This window comes from Emys orbicularis, chromosome 9, assembly GCF_028017835.1.
Source record: "Emys orbicularis isolate rEmyOrb1 chromosome 9, rEmyOrb1.hap1, whole genome shotgun sequence".
Classification (NCBI taxonomy): domain Eukaryota; kingdom Metazoa; phylum Chordata; order Testudines; family Emydidae; genus Emys; species Emys orbicularis.
In genome coordinates, this window is record NC_088691.1 from 26,333,895 (window position 1) to 26,354,555 (window position 20,661).

The window sequence follows — 20,661 nt, forward strand, 5'->3', positions numbered from 1 at the left end:
ATCTTTTGTGAAGGGCTGTAGTTACAAAGAGGGCCTCCTGTGCAACCAGCAAGTGATGAAGCTGCTTCCAGTGTCAGACATCTTTATTCTTCCCCAGGTGGCTCACAGAAATGCTGTCTTCCTGTGTAAAACAGGCAAGATGTCTTAAGGACACTGGCTTTAAATGATGGTAAAAGACCCAATACCACTGCCACAGTAGGGATGTCAGTCTCCAGCACTGCTGCAGTCTCCAATTAAATTCAAAATGGAGACTTTGTGTGGCTATAACACTTCTCTAGAGAATACAAAAGAGCTGCCTGTGTCTTGAGACCCACTTCTGACCAATAACTGAAATAAATGTAAATATCAAGGGGAGACCAGAACTACTTACGGGGCTGCCAGGGGCTAGAATTAAGAAATGAGGTGATATTAAATGGAAATTCTAGGCCGTTCATTGAGACAAGCTGTGTGGTGGAGGCCTCCTTGTTTGGATTGTTTAAAGCTAGTTTAGATAGAATACATAATATAAAAAAAAAAATGCTTTAGGGAATAATAATCCTGTACTGGCTGAGAAGAGGGGATCGACTAGGTAACATAACTGCTGTGTCACATTCGGCATGGAGTTGCAACTGCAGTAGTGACTTTACTGGGTAGGGAATCTAAAAAGAGAAATTGCTTGCCAGCAGCTCTGCATTATACTGCCCCCTCCCCTTGCAGGTTTGTCAGGGATCAGTAATGGTTTCTGAACCTGCTCTATAACTGTTCTGCTACTGAAAGCCTTGTTACAACTATTTGGCTTAACAATGTTGGCTAAATTTCTTGTCTGCTAACACGGTCAGTCCTGGGTACAGAGCAGGCCATTAGGTATTTGCCACCTCTGATTTCCAAGGTTCATCTTGGAATTTCCACCCACAGCCCAATTAATTTCCTGTGTCTGCTTACCTTTTTGGGAATGAAGTCTGATTTTTAAAAAGGCTTAGTGCTCATTCTTTATATCTAGTAGTTGGTACCAAAAGTAGCTAGAGTTCTGGTCCTGCTTGGCAGAGTCCTGGGTGGAGAGAGGCTCAGTACTGGGTACTGAAATTCACTCTTACAAAAGCAATTTTTTTAGGAGGGAAGATTCTCCATGCTGCTGCTGTCAGTGTGGTCAGTGCTGCACCTGGACTTCCCTTATCTCTACACTCAATACAGGAGGCTCTGTACTGTTTTGGCTGACCTAAAAACTCAGAATGGGATCCTAAGAACTAGTTTTAATGAGAAAGTAACCCTGTGCATGGACAAACCCAGTTTGCTAGAGTTGCACATCTGTGTCTTGGAGTCTCTGCTGCAAGCATGTGGCCCATGCACACAATGAAATTCTTTTGGTCATAGTGTTTGTTGGGGCCGTGTCTGCACTCTAGGTGTCCTTCAGCACCAGGGCATAAAGGATGGAGGAAGCCCAATTGTTCCTTAATTCTTTCTTGCTGCAGCAAGCAGGGCCGGCTCCAGGCACCAGCCTGGCAAGCAGGTGCTTGGGGCGGCCACTCCGGAGGGGGCGGCATGTCCAGCTATTCGGCGGCAATTCGGCGGACGGTCCCTCACTCCCGCTCGGACCGAAGGACCTCCCGCCGAATTGCCGCCGCAGATCGCGATCGCGGCTTTTTTTTTTTTTTGGCTGCTTGGGGCAGCCAAAACCCTGGAGCCGGCCCTGGCAGCAAGATGGAACTCTTGCAGTGTTTGCTTCTCTGTGACTCTATTGTAGTTAGTGTTAGTTTAGTTGGGTTTAGAAAAAAGGGGTTGTACCCATGTTATCAGTACTAATTAGGCCTTTGGTCAGCAGTTGAGACATTGAAACTATCTACTTCCCCTACCCTAGGCAGAAGGGATGCAGGAGTGCCCTAGCACACCAGAAAGGGTAGCCTCACCATCTTCTCCATTAGGACACAGTAGAGACTTATCTCCTGCTCATCCCCCATCCCCTCCATTGGGTCTTTCCCTGACTTCCCAGTGTGGAGCTGAGACTGCTCTTAAAACAGGAGATGGCATGTATCTCACAGGGAGCAAGTCCCTGGCACCCTCCTCAGTGTCCATCAGTCCAATATCCATATGCTTGAGTCATGATCCTGGGCTAGGCAGCCACATACCTGCAAGCCAACATCCTTTCCCCCTCTTTTAGGGTTAAATCCTCTTATCCTAAAAGGCAGTATAGATCTTCCCAGCCAGGTCAGTTAGTGCAACCATAGCTCCTAGAGAGAGAGGCAAAACAATTGATCCTAATGGCAATTTTGATGAAGCAGTCAATCCCTCTATGCTAGTGGTTTTCAACGTTTTTTCATTTGCGGGCCCCTACAAAACTTCAAATGGAGGTGTGGACCCCTTTGGAAATCTTAGACATAGTCTGTGAACCCCCAGGGGTCAATGGACCACCGGTTGAAAACCACTGCTCTATGCCTTGTCCAACAAATGACTTCAACGCGTTCCAAGACCTGAAATGTATTGTCAAGACCCTTAACGTTCCACTGGAAGTATTGAAGAGAAGTCACACAAGCCGCTAGATATTCTGCATCCTTCTATACCTGATAGATTCATCATGTCTATTAACAAGGGATTGTTAGAGCCTGCAGAGGACAAGAGTGGGATCCATGTGGACAAATACTTGAAAAAGTAACTGTTCTCTCCCTTACAGCAATGGTGGTTCTTCAGCATGGGTTGTCCACATGGATTCCACAACCATTTTTGCTGCTGCTAAGGAGTGTTACACTTCTTCTATCCTGTATTGGCAGAAGAACTGAGGGGTGTTGGGCACACTTCACTCTTTATGCCCTCAGTGTGGAATAAGGTCATGTAAGGCCCAGGAGTTACACCAGTGGCTGCTGCTGGCCAAAATAACCTGATCTCGCATGTATGGGGTGCATGTGCATCAAGAGAAGGAGCCATATGGACAAAACCTCTCAAAGAACCACAGTTACTGTAAGGTAAGTAAGTGTTCTTTTTGGCTGACTCTCTCAAAGTAGAATACAAAACTCTGTCCCAGTTGTTTAGGCTAGAGCAGCCTAGCATGTGCAATGGAAAAACAAGTTTAAATCTTCACAATGCATGGTGTTGACTTGGTGGAAGATGCTAATTTGTTAAATCTCATCTATAATTACCAGGATTAGATGTAATTTTGAGAAGAGGATCAAAATGCAATACCTTTTCCCAACTTCTCGAGACCCCTGCTAGGAGCCAGTCTTAGCTGGAGGTTCATCTGTATGTACAACCTAGTCCAAGGGAAGCACTGCGCTGCAATAGCTGTGAGGCTAACACCTTGTATTTAGAGGTGGAGACCAATCAGTCTGTAGTGAATATACACTAGTGACCTATAAAAATCTAGAAGTCTGACAAAGAGTCCTGTGGCACCTTATAGACTAACAGATGTATTGGAGCATAAGCACGAAAGCTTATGCTCCAATACATCTGTTAGTCTATAAGGTGCCACAGGACTCTTAGTCTGGATCTGTAAAAAGCAACAAACACGGCTACCCCTCTGATACTAGAGGTCTTACAGACTCAAATCCAAACCAGTCTGTAGCAAATAGAGGGTAAAAAGTAACCTAGTGCTAGCTTTCTTCAGAACTATAGATACAAATTCCAAGCAATCATTAGCAAATGTACAGCATGCATACTTTCTCCTTGGTTTGTCAAGTTTCTCTCAACTACCTATCACACAACAGTCTAAAATTCCTCCTCAATTACTCTTTTTTCAGTCCTTTTTAAATCCAAATATAACTTCTGACGCAAGCTGTGGTTTTGGTGCTAGAGCTGCCTCTTTTGGCAATAGATGTTCATGTGCAAAGGCTTGTATTTTTATCAGTGCTTGGGAATGTGACACAGAAATATTTTCTGTTTCTGTTGGTGAACGTAGCTTTTAGCAGCAGTAATGGTTAAAGTGGCATCCATTCTTCTGAAGTTAGAATTTGCCCATTTAGAAGATATTTTGCCCTTTTTTAACAGCAGACGTGGAACTTCTCTTCTTCAGTACTGAAATTCACTCTAATTTACAAAAGCAGATTTTTTTAGGAGGGAGGATTCTGCATACCTGCAACTTTCTCCATGCTGCTATTGTCAGTGCCGCACCTGTGAAAACTGTGGAAAAGTGTAAGGCAGAAGAGGAAAAATAAGTGTCCAGCTAGGTACTCTGATCGCCTAACCAGCAACAGCTGAATACCTAGCAGGGCACAGCCGAGAGCGAGAACATCCAGCGGCAACCTCATGCAGTGCCTGACCCAGAACATCTTTCCCCAACTCTGTAGCACTTAACATAGCGTTGCCTGGGAACCTCTTTCAATAACTATATACTATACCTAGGAGTCCACTCCAGCACCCAGAAGGCAGTAGAAAGATTCCTATTGATTTCAATGGGAGTAGGATCAATCCTGGGATACCACATCCCAGAATTCTGATTCTGGCTTCAGACTGTCTTCTTTCTGCTTCTGTGGTTCTGGTATGACTTCTAGTAAGCCTTGGAGGAGATGGGTGATAGGAAAAGCATTCAGAGTGTCAAGGATGCCTAGGACAAGGAATCAGATCTTCTACGTCAAGGTATAATCTCTGCTACAGTGAGCAGGAAGGAGCCTTTTCCCCTGTGAAGCCTTGACCAATTTGCCAGGTGCATTGTAGAAGGGAGTGAGGCAGTTATGCCTTCTTGAATATATTGGGTATTGGCTACTGGATTTAACGGTCTGAGCCAGTGTGGCAAATGCTACTTTCCTGTAACAAATGGTGATTTGAGTTTGACTTTTTCACATTTTCAACTTGCCTTTAATTAGAATCCCACCACTAATGTCTGGGCAGTAGTTTGTGACATGCCCAGGAAAGTACCATTCTATGCAGGGGGGAAGACAAACTCAGGCAAGTGTCTTCTGATGAAAATATCCAGCAATGTGTACATTTGTATAAGTGGGTGAAGGGTGCGGGATCCTTTATGGAAACAGCCACCTGGGACTTTCTGCTAACTCCTTTTCCTTCTTCTTAATACCACAGGGTTTTCTTCTTGCTTTTTCAAATGAAGGGCAGGGTTTGTCCACCACCCCTCCGGTGCGGGCAGTTTACCTTGGGCCTGACAGTGGAGCTTCAAAGCAATTGGACACACAATCAGTTTCACAGGTTGAGATTTGCAAACCTGCCTTTTAACCTGCGGATCCAAAGTCTGGGAGAGAACTTGTTGCCAACATGAAAACAATTATTGCAGCCTATTTCCAAAATCGTAGTGGTAAGAAAATCGCAAAGCGTATTTGAAGTTATTTATAATGCTCTAGACTTGCCAGTTTCTAGTCCATTGATTAGTATTTGTTTTGTTTTAGGCTGTTTAATAAAAGGGGAAGGCTTTTTATAAATATTGTGTAGCAGCAGCAGGGCACAAATCCCTCAAAGTACTCTGCAGGAATGAATTCTCTGAAATTGACATTGCAAAGGAGCATCAGGTAGTTCACCAAAATAGGGGGCTTCAAAGGGTGGCAAATTCTCCCTGCCTGAGTGCTAATTCAGACCTGTAGTGCAAATCAAAGGAAAGCATCTAGCAACTTACTCGGGAAAGATTCCCGCTGATTTTAACAGGAGTGAGAGCTGAGTAAAGTGTGTTGGATTTGGCCCTCTGTCAACTAAAGGGCAGAACTGTGGGGTATGAGATTTCTGGGAGATGGTGTGATACATTGGGGAGTCTGTCTGGCGTGCATCAGGGATGAGTGATGGATTTGGCAGAACTTGATAAACTGCTCTGGGGAAGAAAACTAATGCATTCAAACCCAATGAGAGCTCCCATATTCATTTAATTTCCACTGCCCTGTCTCTGGAAGGGATGAACCCCCAAAATTGGATGGGTCTGACACAAATCTGGATTTGGTGGCTTTTCTGTGACTTCCTGTTCCTGGCTTTCCTCTGATCCAGCACAGCAATGTATGCCGGGGCCCCCCCTCTGTTCTAGCTATATAGATACATGTCTTGGGGGTTCTTAAAATTAGAGCACCTGCCAAAGTTATTTTCCCAGTCACGGAAAGGCCAGCTGTGGCTCTGCAACTCTTCTGAGTGCCCTGTGAGCCAGTTGCCTTGTGTCAGGCCTTGGTGGGACGGGCCATTTGGCACATGGAGGCTCTCGCAGCTCAGCCCAAATTCCTCACACAAACACTGAGCCCTTCCGTGGCAAGGAGGGGATGGGTGTGCACATGGAATTTGGAATCTGACTCCAGTCCAGAAGGGAGGAGGGATCGAAAGCCCCTCACTGTGTTTGCTGTACCATCAGTGGGAGTTAATCGTTCACCAAGGTTAGCTGTGGGGAGGAGAAGTGAAGCAAGTTAGTGCTGTTGAACTCCCTCTTTCAGGAATCAAGGCCGGGGGCAGGGGCGAGGTCCCCTTATCAGTCATTGCAGGACAGGACCGTGAGCCTGGCACATCCAGACTCGTTTGTCACTAGTTCAGACGCTCCTGCCTGCTGGGACGCTTTAGACGGGTGCGTACTTGCCGCCTGCTTCCCATGACTCCTAGCTCAGGCTTCCCCAGCACACATCTATAGGAAGGATGGCTGCTGCCTGGCATGCAGCAGAGTGACCCCAACCTTGGGCAGAATCTGGCCTCCCTGGGAGTCTGGCCAGCTTTGAAACTTGAATGTTTTGCCAAACTCCTTCCCCATGAGGCTGAACAGGCCCAGGGAGACTCCTCCCCAGACTCTGGAGGAGGCACCATTCCCCTCAGGATCTTGGAACGGCCTAGGCTGTGCTTCATTCACCTAACAGCACACCCTCATCCCCATCCCAGCACGAGTCCCACTGGGCCTTGCCCTCTCTCCCTCTCTGCTCTGAGCTTCACATTCATCTTCTGCACCTGTTGTCAGCCTGGGCTACTGGAGACAGCCACTGAGGAGTCGGCCCTGTGTGTATGTGAAAGGGCCTGCAGGTGCACATGTATGGGGAGTGGGGTGACTATATGTATTGGTGCGTGGAGTGGTTTGTGCATGTGTGTGTCAGTGCATTTGATGGGGGGGACTGCGTTTGTGTGCATGCATGTGAAGGTGTAGGTGTGCATGGGATTGTGTGTGTTTTTGGGGGTTGTGTGTTATGGGGGGGGGAGGGGAGAAGAGGCTCAGCAGGTAAGTGCAGCATGACCAGCAGCAGGCTCAGGAAGTGATCGATCACAAGTGCAAACCAAATGGTGTGTGTGCTTTGCAGGGAGCCGTGCCAGCATCCAGGCCGCCCTGCATACTCTGCTCACCGTGCCCTGGCCCTCGCAGCGGGAGTTCCGAGCATGCATCCAGCTCCTCTCAGTTTTACAGTGGGTCCTCAGCTTCTTGCTGATGGGTGAGTAGACCCAGCTGGCAGGAGGGGGCGTGCCGTTCTCCGTCTCTCTCACCAATCCGATTCTGCTGTGGGGTTGTTGAGATTCTGCATTGGGGTCCGTATTATTTGTTACTATCTATCTCTAGCACCATGGTTGATGATTTCACAAAAATTCAGGACATTGGAAAATCCAGCACTAAGGCCCGAGGGAATGACCAGGTTCAGAGCCAGAACAGCAGCCTTCCGCAGGGGAAGAAGGGGTGCAAGGTATCTTTGCTGGTCAGTGGGGGAAGGATTTTCAGATGAGACCTCAGAAAAATACCCCATGACACTTTTCATAAGAGCAGAGGTCTGTGTGATCCTGAGCCAATATCTTTCCCCTCACGGCTGTGCAACGTGGTGTGCCCCCTTGGGCTGTCTGCTTCTCTCCTTGCCTTCTGGGGCTGCCTTTAGAGCTTGCTGAAGGACCAAGTGCTTTAGGGTAAAGGCCCCTGTATAGGTGGGGTTAGCTGCATTCAAATTAGGCCTGGCACCAATCCACCTTCTCAGGAGTTGTGCGACACAAAGGGCCTGCTTTTTTTTTTTTTTTTTTTTTAAAGTGCTGAGCACCCAAAATGAATGTCAGTGACCCAGAATGTTTATACCCTCTCCTGCTGTGCACCCACCTCCTCCCCGCCCCCCAGAAAAAGCTTAGATTGTGGATTGGGGTGGGAGGGTGGGGCAGAGACTATCTCCGTATGTGTTTGTACAGTGCTTAGCAGGACAAGGTCCTGATCCTGACTGGGGCCTCCGAGCACAACCACAGATAAAATAGCTCAGAATCCCAAGCAGGAATTCAGCTCCTTCAACTTGCCTCCCACTTACAAAGGGGATGGGAAGCGCCTTGGCGTGCGCACCCCTCCCCCCCCCCCCCCCCCAGCTGCACTCTGTGACAGGAGACTTCCCGTTAGCTTAATTATTGTATTCTGCAGAATTCTGGTTTGGAACTGTGACTTGCAAATCCGATCAAGTTAGTGCTTGTTACAGAATAATTGATTTAAAAGGGAAGGGAGGATTAGTGGTAAATGACTTGAGCTTTTCAGGAGACTGAATTTGTAGTTGAGACATGGGGCTTGTCTACACTGGCACTTTACAGCGCTGTAACTTTTTTGTTCGGTTTGTACAGTGCCTTGCACGATGGGGCCTGATTCTTGCCCGGGGCCCCGAGGCGCTACTGCAATAGAAATTATACTAATATGCACCTGAACGAGTTCTACAAATATGGGATTAGTTTTCCACCATTAGACTCAGTGGTAGGCAGGCTGCATTTTGAGACCTCTGGTGGGTCTGCATATGCACAGTGAGGCACAGTCCCAGCACGTGTGGTTACTGCAGTCTAAGCCTCTCATGCTCTTTCCCCGGCTGCTCCATGTGCTGGAAGTGGGCTGTAGTTTGAGTACACGATATACATGGGGGGTCAGAGGGGCTTGGGTTCAGCAGGCTTTCTCATATCTGAAGCTGTTTGGCCAGTCATAGTATCCCCTTTAGAAGCGTCTCCTGCTATCCAGAGCTGATGCTCAGCTTTGGCAGCGTGTCTCTGACCTGGGGAGGCTCCCACACAGGCTGCATCTATACTAGGAAAATTGGAGCCTGTAATTCTCCATCAGAGTGGCTCCAGCATAGACCAGGCTCTTGAGGTTTTACTACTGTGGTGCCTAGACAGGCTGTACAGTTAAAGATGACAGTAGTAAAAAGGCCTGAATCTTGTCTACAACACAGCCTCTTTTCAGGGAGCACCACAGGTAATTAATTAGGGCCCCAAATTTTACTAGTGCAGCAAAGCCAGGCTGGCTGTTGTTCTGCCCTTACAGATTCAGCGTGGAGGCTTAATGGGTCTGGATTGGTTGGTCAGTGCTGAAACACAGCCAGTCAGAACACACACAGCAAATAAGCGGGCATTTTGGCCTACAGCCAAGTGCTGGGAATCAGATATTTTCTGGGGTGGGTGGGAAGATCTGCCCAGTTCTGAATTGGCCCAAAGAGGATGGGATTCACTGTGGGCACTCATCTCATCCCACATTAGAACTGGGGCATTATGGGATGCTGCTGTGAAAACTCAATCTCTAGAGAACAGGAATTGATGGGGTAGGGCATATTTCTACGCAGGGATATGTGAGCTAATCTCTTGCTTGTGATACCTTCAGGAATCGTCTTCCTGTTTCTCCTCGTCTATTTGGTTTTCACCAGTTTCTGGCCAGTTTCTGCTCTATACTTTGCCTGGGTAATCTTTGACTGGGACGCACCGGAGCAAGGTATGGGAAGGTACAGCCTAATTTACTGAGTACATGTATGCATAGCAGGACAGAGGGGAGACAGACTTGCTGGAGGATTCAGATGTCTGTCCAACCCCTTGCATGTATGTTCTTGTCTGAGAGTATGATCTGTATATGTTGGTCTCCAGGCCCAGGTATTTGCTAAATCACACTCGCGCTAAAGGCATTTCCCCAAGAACAAGGGGAAATAGGTCCAGAGACGCACACAGGGAGTAAACCATAAAGTTTACGGCAGATTGTGCAAAGATCTTTGTGTGCTCTTTGCTGTTTTTTTTCCCTCTCATCTTCCAATATTTGCTTGCTTATTTAATGATCTTTAGTGACTGGCCCTTCCACAACATCTGCTCAGTGTCACGCGTGGTTAAAATGTGACTGACAGCACCCGGGCCGGAACTCTGTTTAATTTCATTCTGTTTCTCTGTATTGTAACACCTAGCAACATTTACAGCAGCAGCGGGGATAGTCCAGAAGCACAGACTCCTGCCAGCTGAAATTAAGGAGACTCTCCTTTATCTGTTAGCAATACAGAGCCTATGACATAGTTCTGGGCAGTTGTGATTCCTTCTAGTAGGGCACAAATATGCACAGAGAATCATTACATCAGCTGGGGCATAAGCAGCCAGAGCAGGTAAGATTCCCAGAAGAGCCAGCATCCCATTTACCTCTTCATTTCTCTGGCCTAGTGACCAAAACAAACTACAGAGGTGTAGGGGTTCCCCAAAAGAGTCAGTCTTTCCAGCAATCCCCAGTGTGGCTGTGATGGATGGTCACTGTATGAGGTCTCGTTAGGGACTACACTCCAAAGTTGCAGCAGTCTGTGGTGGTCCCTTGTCATTGCCTGCCTGGATTGTGGCACAGCTATTTTTGCAAAATATCAGAGGGGAAAGCCAGTTAGTAGTGGGAACTTCTGCAAAAGAATAGGTCTGCTGTATGACACTAGAGGGCAGCAGCCCATAATATATCCAGGAGATACTGGCCCTGTGAGAGGATACTCCTAGAGCTGGCTTTTCATGGCAACTTCCAAGGTTTCAAAAGCTGTTTTGTTCCTCGCTGCAATAAAACGACCTTTTGGACAACTGATCTAAAACTGAATTGTGCCGAAATGTCTGTTTTCACATCAGAACACACGTGTCCGTCCTAGTGAGTAAGGCGCTGGCCTGCGGTGTGGGAGACCCAGGTTCTAATCCTTGCTCTGTGCCTGATTCAGAGCACAGTTTTTCATCCCAGATCACTCTGAATCAGGCAGAGCAGGGTCTTGAGCCTGGGTCTCCCACATCCCAGGGCAATACCCTGGCCATCAGGCTGCACAGTACAATTTCTCCTCCCTCCCCCAATCTTTCCAGTGAAAACTGCACATCTCTGCAAACTGTTACAGCAAAAAAATCAGGTCGTCACCTATGTTCTGACTAGCTCTGGTCTGCTGGGAGGCAAGGGCTAAAAGGGAGAGGAAGTGACCAAACTCCCAGTGGAAATGGAGTCTGTCCTCACAGTGTCAGTGTCTGTGTGAGATCCTTGCCCCCACTCCTACTCCCTCTTGTGTGGTTTGCAGGTGGGAGGAGGTCGGCGTGGGTGCGAAACTGGCCTGTCTGGAAGCATTTCCGAGATTATTTCCCTATTCAGGTAAGCCGTGCTGGGCAGGTGTGCCATGCCTTTGCTATCCATACAGTATGTGCTGAGTGCTGTACTGTAGAATTTCTACTTCCTGCAAACCTCTGGACAAGCTTCTAAGTCTCTCAGGCATCTCTGTTGGGCCCCTTGTCTGAATAAATCTCTCATGTCTCTCTGTATACGTCCATCCTGCAACCTGGCTGCTGGCAGCTTCATGGGTGCCCAGTACATCCACCTGCCCCTGAAATTGCACATGCATTTTTCTGTAGATGCCAGGCCAGACCCTGCATGGAGCTCCCTGTAAAGCCAATAGAAATTTGTTTTAAAAATCGATGGTGGAATTAACGTGACCTGCTCCTACCCCCTAGTGGACATTTGAAACAACAGCCACCTTACTCTTCACAGAATCTTTAGGATCACATCCAGTGCAGATGCTTGCCCCCAAATCAAATCCCGGCCCCCACAAAATTCATCAATTCAATAGCTGTTCAGCACAGATTTATTTTGGGTGAGGGAGTAACTACTGAGCACAGGTCAGCTCAGGAATGAAAGGAAAGGCTGCTATATGAAGAGAGATTAATAAGACGGACTTTTCAGCTTGGAAAAGTGACGACTAAGGGGGGATATGATAGAGGTCTATAAAATCATGACTGGTGTATAGAAAGTAAATAAGGAAGTGTTATATACTCCCTTCCCATAACACAAGAACTAGGGGTCACCAAATGAAATTAATAGGCAGCAGGTTTAAAACAAACAAAAGGAAGTATTTTTTTCACACAACGCACAGTCAACCTGTGGAACTCCTTGCCAGAGGATGTTGTGAAGGCCAAGACTATAACAGGGTTCAAAAAAGCACTAGATAAATTCATGGAGGATAGGTCCATCAATGGCTATTAGCCAGGATGGTCAGCGATAGTGTCCCTAGCCTCTGTTTGCCAGAAGCTGAGAATGGGTAACAGGGAATGGATCATTAGATGATTACCTGTTCTGTTCATTCCCTCTGGGGTACCTGGCATTGGCCACTGGTGGAAGACAAGATACTGGGCTAGATGGGCCTTTGGTCTGACCCAGTATGGCTGCTTTTATGTTCTTATGTGTTGTTTGTGGGTGTGGGTGTGTGCCAGGTGGGGGTTGCCATGTTGGTATTTATCCAGCACTGCCCATCTGCAGTCATGTGTAGAGACCTGTGACCCAACCAGGATCCTCCTTCCCTCTTCCCCCACCAGTCCCTGCCCTCCCCATTGATTATGTGTCTTCTCCCTCTAGTTAGTGAAGACTCACAGCCTCCTCCCCGGTCACAATTATATCATTGGCGCACACCCCCATGGGATCCTCTGCGTTGGGGCCTTCTGCAACTTCATCACCGAGTCCACTGGCTTCTCTGAGAAGTTCCCCGGCATCAGACCCTTCCTGGCCACACTGGCTGGCAACTTCCGGCTGCCTGTCTTCAGGGAGTACCTGATGAGTGGGGGTGAGCATGCTCAGGGAGTGTCCCTCGCACAGGTCCAGAGAATCACACCAGAAGTGTTGCAGATGTGGCTAATACAAGAGACCTAGGAGATCTGTAAAATAGCCAGCTCCTCTCTTTTTTTTTCTTTCCATCACTGATCACCTGAGTCCCTTCCCTCTGCAGCGTCTGGCCAAAGCCCCTTTCAGACACTCTGGATACTGAATCTACTTCTGGCGACGACATTCTGTTCTCATGTGCTTCTGTTCTTTTTTTTCCCCCTGAGACTAAAGCAAATTTTAGTACTTGCCAAAATGTCAGCTTGACATTGCTGCCTGGGCCAGGCTCAGTGCAGTCAGCGGCTCACTGAGATTCTCCCACAATGCTCTGCTACTGCACCTCCATCCTGCCCCACACCCAGCACTACTCCAGCCTGCTCCCTCCCACTCTGCCATTGCTCCTCTGCCTGGGTTGGGTGATGGAATTCCATGCCGCTAGAAAAGGAAAGACAGGGGAACGCCACAGAGCTCAAGTATTTCGTGGGCTACATAGGTCTTTCCTAGGGATTGTTTCTTGCACCATCCCTTAGGAAAGCTCAAAGACCTGAGCAACTGTTATCTTTCATGCAGCCCATACATGAAGTGTGCCCTGCTCTATGTCCTCCACTCCCCGAGTGCCAATTCCCAGGCTCAGTCACTGAAAATGGCACCACAACGGCATCCCCTGGGAAACTGCATTCTGCCTGGCACAGCTGGTGCCTCCCCGGGCTGCCAGCTAACATGGGCGTTCAGGAGCCAGGGTCCAGTGAGTGCCCATTTTGGCCTCAGCTCTGCTGATCCCCTTCGCCTATTGCATCCTCCAGAGCAAGAGACCCCATGGCTCCTGGGTAGACACAAGGTGTCACCTTTATTCCACGTGTTGGGCTCCTGGGCAGGGACATAGGTCTGCCTACAGCACAGGGCTCTGGGCAGGGCTCAGCACTCCTAACTTTGTGCTGGGAGGAAGGAAAGAATAGCTCCCCTGCACCTTCTGCATGCCTTAGTGGAGGGCACCCGATCATCCACCTGCCCTCATTTGTTGGGATGTTCTCCTCAAATCCTAACTGTAGGCAGGTTTCCAAGCCCCCCAAACTCATTCAGAGATTGGGGCCAGGGGTCTGTCCCCCAAGTCAGCTGGTGAGTCAAGGGGTTCTCAGGTGGGGCAAGAGCTGGTTTCCATTGCAGTTCTCCTCATGCTCCCTTGGTGCTCTTCTCTTTAGGCCTGTGCCCTGTGACGCGCCAGGCAATAGGGTACCTGCTCTCTCAGAATGGCAGTGGGAACGCTGTGGCCATCGTAATTGGAGGTGCGGCCGAGTCACTGTCTTGCCAGCCAGGAGTCACCACATTAATCCTCAAAAACCGCAAAGGCTTTGTTCGGATGGCGCTGCAGCATGGGTGAGTATCATCAGCCAGACGCTGTCCTGAGAGGCCTCCAGCTCCTCTGCTAGCACCTCCAGGAAATTGGGCTGGGGCCAGCCACCCCCAGGACCTGCCAAGCGAGCCACTTGACCAGGAAACAGGGTCTGGCACTCTCCCCTGTTTGGGATCTCCCCAGGCAGCCCATCCCTGGACTACCTTTCAGTAGGACCCAGGATATAGGAGAGTGAGTGTGCCTCAGCTGCTACTTACTGTGGCTCCCAAGGGAGGCTGGTTCAATATGATCAAGTTTGTAGCAGGGCCCCATGGTGATGAGGCGCAGTAGCGAGCATAGATGCTGGAACTAGGGGTCCTGAGTGTGTGGCCACACCCCCTGGCTTGAAGTGGATTCCATTATATACAGGGTTTACAGTTTGGTTCAGTGGTGCTCAGCACCCCCACTAGACAAATTGTTCCGCACCCCTGGTAGCGAGTGCTACCCTGGGAGGGGGGCGTGCTGGCTGCAGAGGGCACTCATGCTACAATGCTTTCTCCCCCAGGGCACACCTGGTTCCTGCCTTCTCCTTCGGTGAGAACGACCTCTTCCGGCAGGTGGTTTTTGAAGAGGGCAGCTGGTTGAGGGGCATTCAGAAGAGGTTCCAGAAGCTGGTGGGCTTTGCTCCCTGCGTCTTCTATGGACGGGGTTTAACCTCTATCCAATCCCGAGGCTTCCTGCCCTACCCGAAACCTATCACCACTGTCAGTGAGTATCCCCTTACTCTTTTCCTATGGCTTTAGCTGCTCCAAAAGCCCCGGCACTGGTAGGTGGTGGGGGTTGAGTCCTGGTTGTCTAAGCCAGCATTTTTCAAATGTGGATACAGTGGCCGCATGCGGCCACCAGCGGCTTTTCTTGTGGCCACAGTCTCCTGGGCTGTGATTTGGGGGGGGGGCGGGGCAAGCAGCAGCCCCTCCCCCTCCCTTTGCTCCTGGATGCACCGCCTTGGTGTTGGATACTAGGGCTGCAAGCAGGGGTCGAACCCTGCCCCATCTGGAGACAGCTGGGGCACAATGCTGGAGGAGCAGGCAGCTGGTGAGTTCCCCACCTCTCCAGGGGTGGTGAGGCTCAGGCTTTGGGATTCACTCCTGGGGTGGTGGGGCAGCAAGCTCTGGCCGTTGGTCCTCGGGCTCCAGCCCTGGGCTCCGGCTGCACAGCCGCAGATCCCAGGCTCTGGCCATGCAGCTTTGGGCTCCATCCCCCAGCCATGGCATTTTGGCTCTGGCTATGGGGCATCAGGCTCTGGCCCCCGACTAACTCCCCCGGCATCCCCAACCCAATCACCCCTGGCTCCTGATGGCTCCCCCGACATACTTACTCAGCCCCGGCTTAATTTGTCCCCAGGTTTGTTGGGGCTGAGTAAGTCTGCTGTGAAAAGTGATATTTGTATGTTTGTTAATATCACTTTTAAAAACAGACTTATTAGCTAGCAATAAATAAATTACAATGATTTGAACATGCATATTTGCATATTTATTTGTTTTTCCTGAAGCTAATTAAGTATTTTAGGAAAAAAATTGAGAGTGGCCACCAGCAAGAGTTGGTGGCAGCACTCTGAGGCCACCAAAAATTTGTCCTGAGAACCCCTGGTCTAAGCTGACAGAGGGTTCCACTTGCCATTGAGTTTGTGGCAGGTGTGGAAGCCAAAAACTCATCATGATGTGAGGAGTGAAATCCAGCAATTGGCAGAGTGGGCCCAGGGAGCTTGTGAACCTGCAGTTGGTGGGTGCTATCCCAGGGCACAATGTGTTCTCTTCCTTCCCTCTCTGCCCCATGCCTGTGGCCAGGTGCTGTTGCTGTCTCTGTGGTACTACTGCCTGTATGTAACCGTTCACTAGGAAGAAAGTTTGGCATTAGCATTCCAAGGCCCAGCTCATTACGAGGGGCAGGGAGTCCTCCCAGCTGTACCAGCTGGTTTATTCCAGGTGCTTAGGATTCACTCTTCCACCCTCTTTCTGGCTCTGGCAGTAGGAGAACCTGTGACGGTGCCCAGGATCAAGGAGCCGAGCCACGAGACGGTGGATCTGTACCATGCTATGTACATCCGCTCCCTGCTCAAACTCTTCAATGACCACAAAGCCAAGTATGGCCTGTCGGAGGCGGACGAACTGAGGATCTTGTGACTGAGGCCAGAGAGAAGCCAGGGGACTTTGGGCAGCCAAGCCCTAACTCTCAAGGGCTGCCTGCTCTTGGAGGTGGGAATGGCAGCTTACCTGGCAGGATGGGGGCTCTCAGGGACATACTGTTCACCCCAACTACTGCTTGCCCTCTACCCCAGTGCCTTACTCACTTGTCCCCTTGGTGCTGCCCCAGCCTCTGCCTCTGTTTGTTCCCTCCAGAAGATGAATGAAGGAAGGAGGGAGCTCCCTGCTTGTCATATCCCCGCGTTTCCTGTGTGCTTTCTGCTCGCTCCCATGGGCAATGCAGTGAGTTGTCTTCCTCAACTCCCAAAGCCCTCTCAGGGAAGGGGAAGGGAGGAGCACAGGAAGGACAGGTGCTGGGGCTTGGAGGGGATGGGGAGTGTGCATGTGAGCAGAGGGACATGGGGGAACGTGTGTGGGGACATTTCTCCTCTGCCCAGACCCCGCTCTCCTGGAGGGAGATGAATAGTAGCTTTGTGCTGCTGCTAATGGAACAGAGGAATGCAACCCTGCAGGCTAAACTCTGCCCAGGGCTCCATCTCTGGCTAAGAAGGAGGGAGGGTGAGATGGATAGAATGGGGGAAAAGAGGGGAGGGAGGAGAAAAATGGAGGGAAAGCACATTGTAACAAATGTGAAAAACAGGGTTACCAGAGGAGCCTGCAATGCCATGCAGGGTGTGTTGTGAGGGGCAGGGCCCTGAGACTGAGGGTCTCTGAGGAGCTGGCTGCTGACAACTCCTTGCCTAAGGAAAGCTGGGCAGCTATAACTCCTTATGGCCTTGTGTCTGTCCCTGGTGCCCATGTAGAATGGAGCCTCCTGGGAGGGTTTGTCCTTCCATCTCTGTTTTGCTGGCTAAACGTGTAGCTCAGAAGCGGGCATGTCAGGCTGTTTACCCCCGAGGGGACATGTCATCCCTGCACCGGGTTGGAGAGTTCTCCCTGTGGTGGTTAGCACAGGCAGCTTTGCCTCAGCCTTAGAATCAGGGCAGGGCCATGGCTTCCCTTCCCACAATGAGGAGGGATGGACAGTCAGGGGGTTCATGGGAAGCTTGGTGAGACGCTGGCCAGGACATAGCCAGGATGCACAAGATTTTCCCTTTGCATCTCCCCTTCCCAACACATCTTGTTCCCTGCCTGAGCTGTGGCCATCCCTGTGTTTTCCCCATGGCCCCCGTATGTGCCACCTACCACTTTCTTCACTCGTGGGTCCCAGCCCCACAATTTCTTGTCCCTGTCTCTGTGAGTTGGCAGCAGGAAAGGCCAGTGCACCTGGAGCTGCATGTGGAGAGACACCAGGTCCCAGAACAGCAATAGCAGAGTCTCTGGGGAGACCGCACCTGGGAGTTTGCTGTGATTTGTGGGCACCATGTGACCAGAAAGAGATTGATCCTAGGAAGGGGATCAGAATAGAGCAAGAAAAACTACCAGGAGCCTGGAGGGAAAGCCTAGAGTGACAAAGTGGGGTGGGCCAAGTCTGCAAACCTGACAAGTGCCTCCCCTGAGGGAGGGCAAGAGGTTAGTTACGAGTAAAGGCAGGTGGAACTAGGAGGTTTGAAGGCGATTGATGATGAGAAAATACAGACTGTCTCTCAGGGATAACTTCCTGTCAGTGAGGTTACTGAGCTTGGGTGTTGTCTCCCAAGGGAAGGGGTGTGAGCCCCAGGACATGGGGCATTTCAGGCTGGGTCTGGACAAAACAGTAGGACTGGACTGTGCTGCAGGGGCCAATCCTGCTTTGGCTTCAGGGCTGGATGGGACAATCTAATGGGGCTTGTCCATCGCTCACCTCGATGATTTTGTGTTGAATACATTTTTATAAATCTCATACTGACATGGCCCACGCTGTGTGAGAAGAAGGCAATTCTGCAGGTGGGGAAGCACCATGCGGTAGTCCATACACATACATACATACATACATGCCAAGAATCTAACCATGCATGTGCCTGGACATCCCCCTCCACACCCAGACATGCACACAAACACACACTGCTCCTTACACACGTGAAGGTTCACATACACAGATACATACACCCCTCCATGCACGAGCTCAGAGCACACACTCCGAAGGGCTTTCAAACACACCTCATTGTTCTTTGGAGAAGAGAGGCCACTGCATGTTGTTCCAAGGATTCAATAAGATTCAGCCCAAAGGGGTGCACTAGCCCTTCCCTGCTGAAGACAGCTCTCTTGAGCAGTGAACCTGGCTCCCCCTGCAGGTCCTTCCTGTGCTGGTTGAGGGGGCAGCTAGCCTGCTGCTCCCACTGTACAAATGACAAAGGGTCTATCACAAGCCCCTGTGCATGGTAGCTTAATGGGATGGCAGGGTTGCTCCTGTGGTCACAGCTTCTATTGCTGGGCTCCCTTCCAATTGCCTGGGGCCCTGTAATTCTACTCTGAGCTACCTCAGTGGCTCTCAGCTGTGCTCTCCTGCTCTGCTGCCATGCCTGGAGGCCCAGAATGTGGGGCTGTGACACCTTATGGGAGCACTGAGTGGAGGGTCCTGGCCTAGCTCTAGGCAATTTGTGGTGAGAAGATTCTAATGATGCCAGGGGAATGTAACGGGGTAGCTCCCCAACCCGGAGCTTCTGCACCCAGCCCCTGGTGCTTAGCTCAGGTCCCAGGGGTTAGTGTGGTTTTTTTTTCCCCCCCCCAAGCCGAGTGAGTAACATCAGGTAGCTGGTACCAGCGTGGGGAAATCCCAGCATTGAGGCTGGGATTAACCTCCCTGAGGAGCTCGACTCCATAAAACAAAAGCTGCTCTGCTACTGCCATCACTTGTGAGCAAAGCCTCAGCCTGATGCCTGCTGGAGCAGCTGCTGAGGGCCTCCGAGTGGGGAATGTCTGAGGCCACCCGTACTGCAGTATCAGAGGCAAAGTAGTGCATGGATTAGCCCCGCTCGTGGGACATGCTGGTACTAAACCCTGGAGGATGCAGATCGGGCACAACACAGGCAGGTACTGCTTTCCATGGAGGCTGTGAGGAAACAGGGCTGAAACAGTGGTAATAATTTCCTCCATTTCCAAAGCTCCCAAAGCAATTTGCATGCCCACAGCCCCACTGAAATTCAGCACCTCTGAGGGGGAGACATCGGCACCTGGTGCAGAGCACCCGGCACAGGAGTGAGAGAACCAGGCCAAGAATAAACAGCTAGGAAACTTGTTTTTGGCCTTGGAGAGTATTCAGGGGTAGAGGGCAGCTTCTGCACCTGACCCTCCAGCCTCTGCAAGCAGAGAAGGTGATGGCACAAGACCCATCCGTTAGCTTAAAGCTTTTGCTTCACTGTAGGGAAAGTTGGTGATTGGATAGTGCCCAGTGCTGGGCCCAGGCCAGGGGCATCCTGGTGAGCTGTTCCCTGGGCGTAGATGACAGCAGCTTTGAAAGCAAAGATCACCCATGAGGCCAGGCTGAGTCATATGAACACAATCCTGTGGGGAGGACAAAACGGCTTGCTTTGCAGCTCCCCTCTCAAATTCCCATTGGCAGAGATGGTCCTGCCCCTGTGCATGTCTCCCTTCCTGCTCCAGCTCTGCTCCCCCCAGAAGGCAGGCTGGGCTCATGAATTCTAGAATGTGGAATATCTAATTCATTACAACCTAGTGCGTTAGTATCATCCAGCATTATCGCTGGAGCACTTCACACACTCACCTGTATACTTCCTTGCGGATAGCACCATATGCCCACACAATTAAACAATAGAGCTATGCAAACATTTCAAAAGTAAATACCAATAAAGGAAACATTCTAAAGAGCTTGTTAACTTCCTATTATAGTGCCTCTAAGTACTTTACACTCCCAATTTCCTGGCTTCCCTGCAGAAATGCTAACACAGGTGGTGCCACGTCAGGTCGCGCTAGGGACTTGTCGGGGGCTGGGGGAAGCTTTTCACTGGCTTTAGAAATGCTTGCTGGAGTTTGGCTAATATCTGGCAGAGAAAAATGGAACATTAAGTGGTGAATCTTCCTTGCCTCTTGACTCTCACCACGAATCTAAGGGGCATATTTCAGAGGCTGAAATGCCAGAACCTATGTAAACAAGCCCATCCTCAGTTGGGCAAGAGGCACTGAGACATGGTGGGAGTGGGGGTGGATGGTGCTGGGGTGTGTGAAAGCCATTTCAGGTATGATCGGGTGGGGAAAATTAGCAAAAAGCAGGGAAAATGCCCCCTTCCTACCACAGGCCTTTCTTCTTGAGTCTCAAACCTTTCATTTGAATACTTGAGCCCACTAAATGCAGATCTAAAGGGACTGGGGAAATTGCCCCAGCAGGAGCAATGTAGGTGTAAAACATGCTGAGCTTGGAGTCTCCATTCGGTACAATACCAACCTCACAAATCATCTAAGACCTGCTTTGGAGGCCCTGGGAAACCACCTGGGCCTTCCCCTCTGCTACCCTTCCCCTTTACAAGACCTATCAGGAGGTAGCAGGTGTGCCCTCAGTT

The 20,661-nt window shown here is 50.0% G+C and overlaps 1 protein-coding gene across 1 annotated transcript; it reads left to right on the forward strand.

Annotated features, from left to right (window-relative positions):
• Nucleotides 1-5,136: 5,136 nt before the first annotated feature.
• Nucleotides 5,137-16,456, forward strand: LOC135883370 (diacylglycerol O-acyltransferase 2-like). The gene is made up of 8 exons (XM_065410436.1): nucleotides 5,137-5,209; nucleotides 7,158-7,286; nucleotides 9,449-9,556; nucleotides 11,127-11,197; nucleotides 12,452-12,656; nucleotides 13,891-14,065; nucleotides 14,587-14,789; nucleotides 16,050-16,456. The coding sequence occupies exons 1-8, from the start codon at nucleotides 5,170-5,172 to the stop codon at nucleotides 16,202-16,204; spliced, it is 1,086 nt and encodes a 361-aa protein (XP_065266508.1). The 5' UTR covers nucleotides 5,137-5,169; the 3' UTR covers nucleotides 16,205-16,456.
• Nucleotides 16,457-20,661: the final 4,205 nt, after the last annotated feature.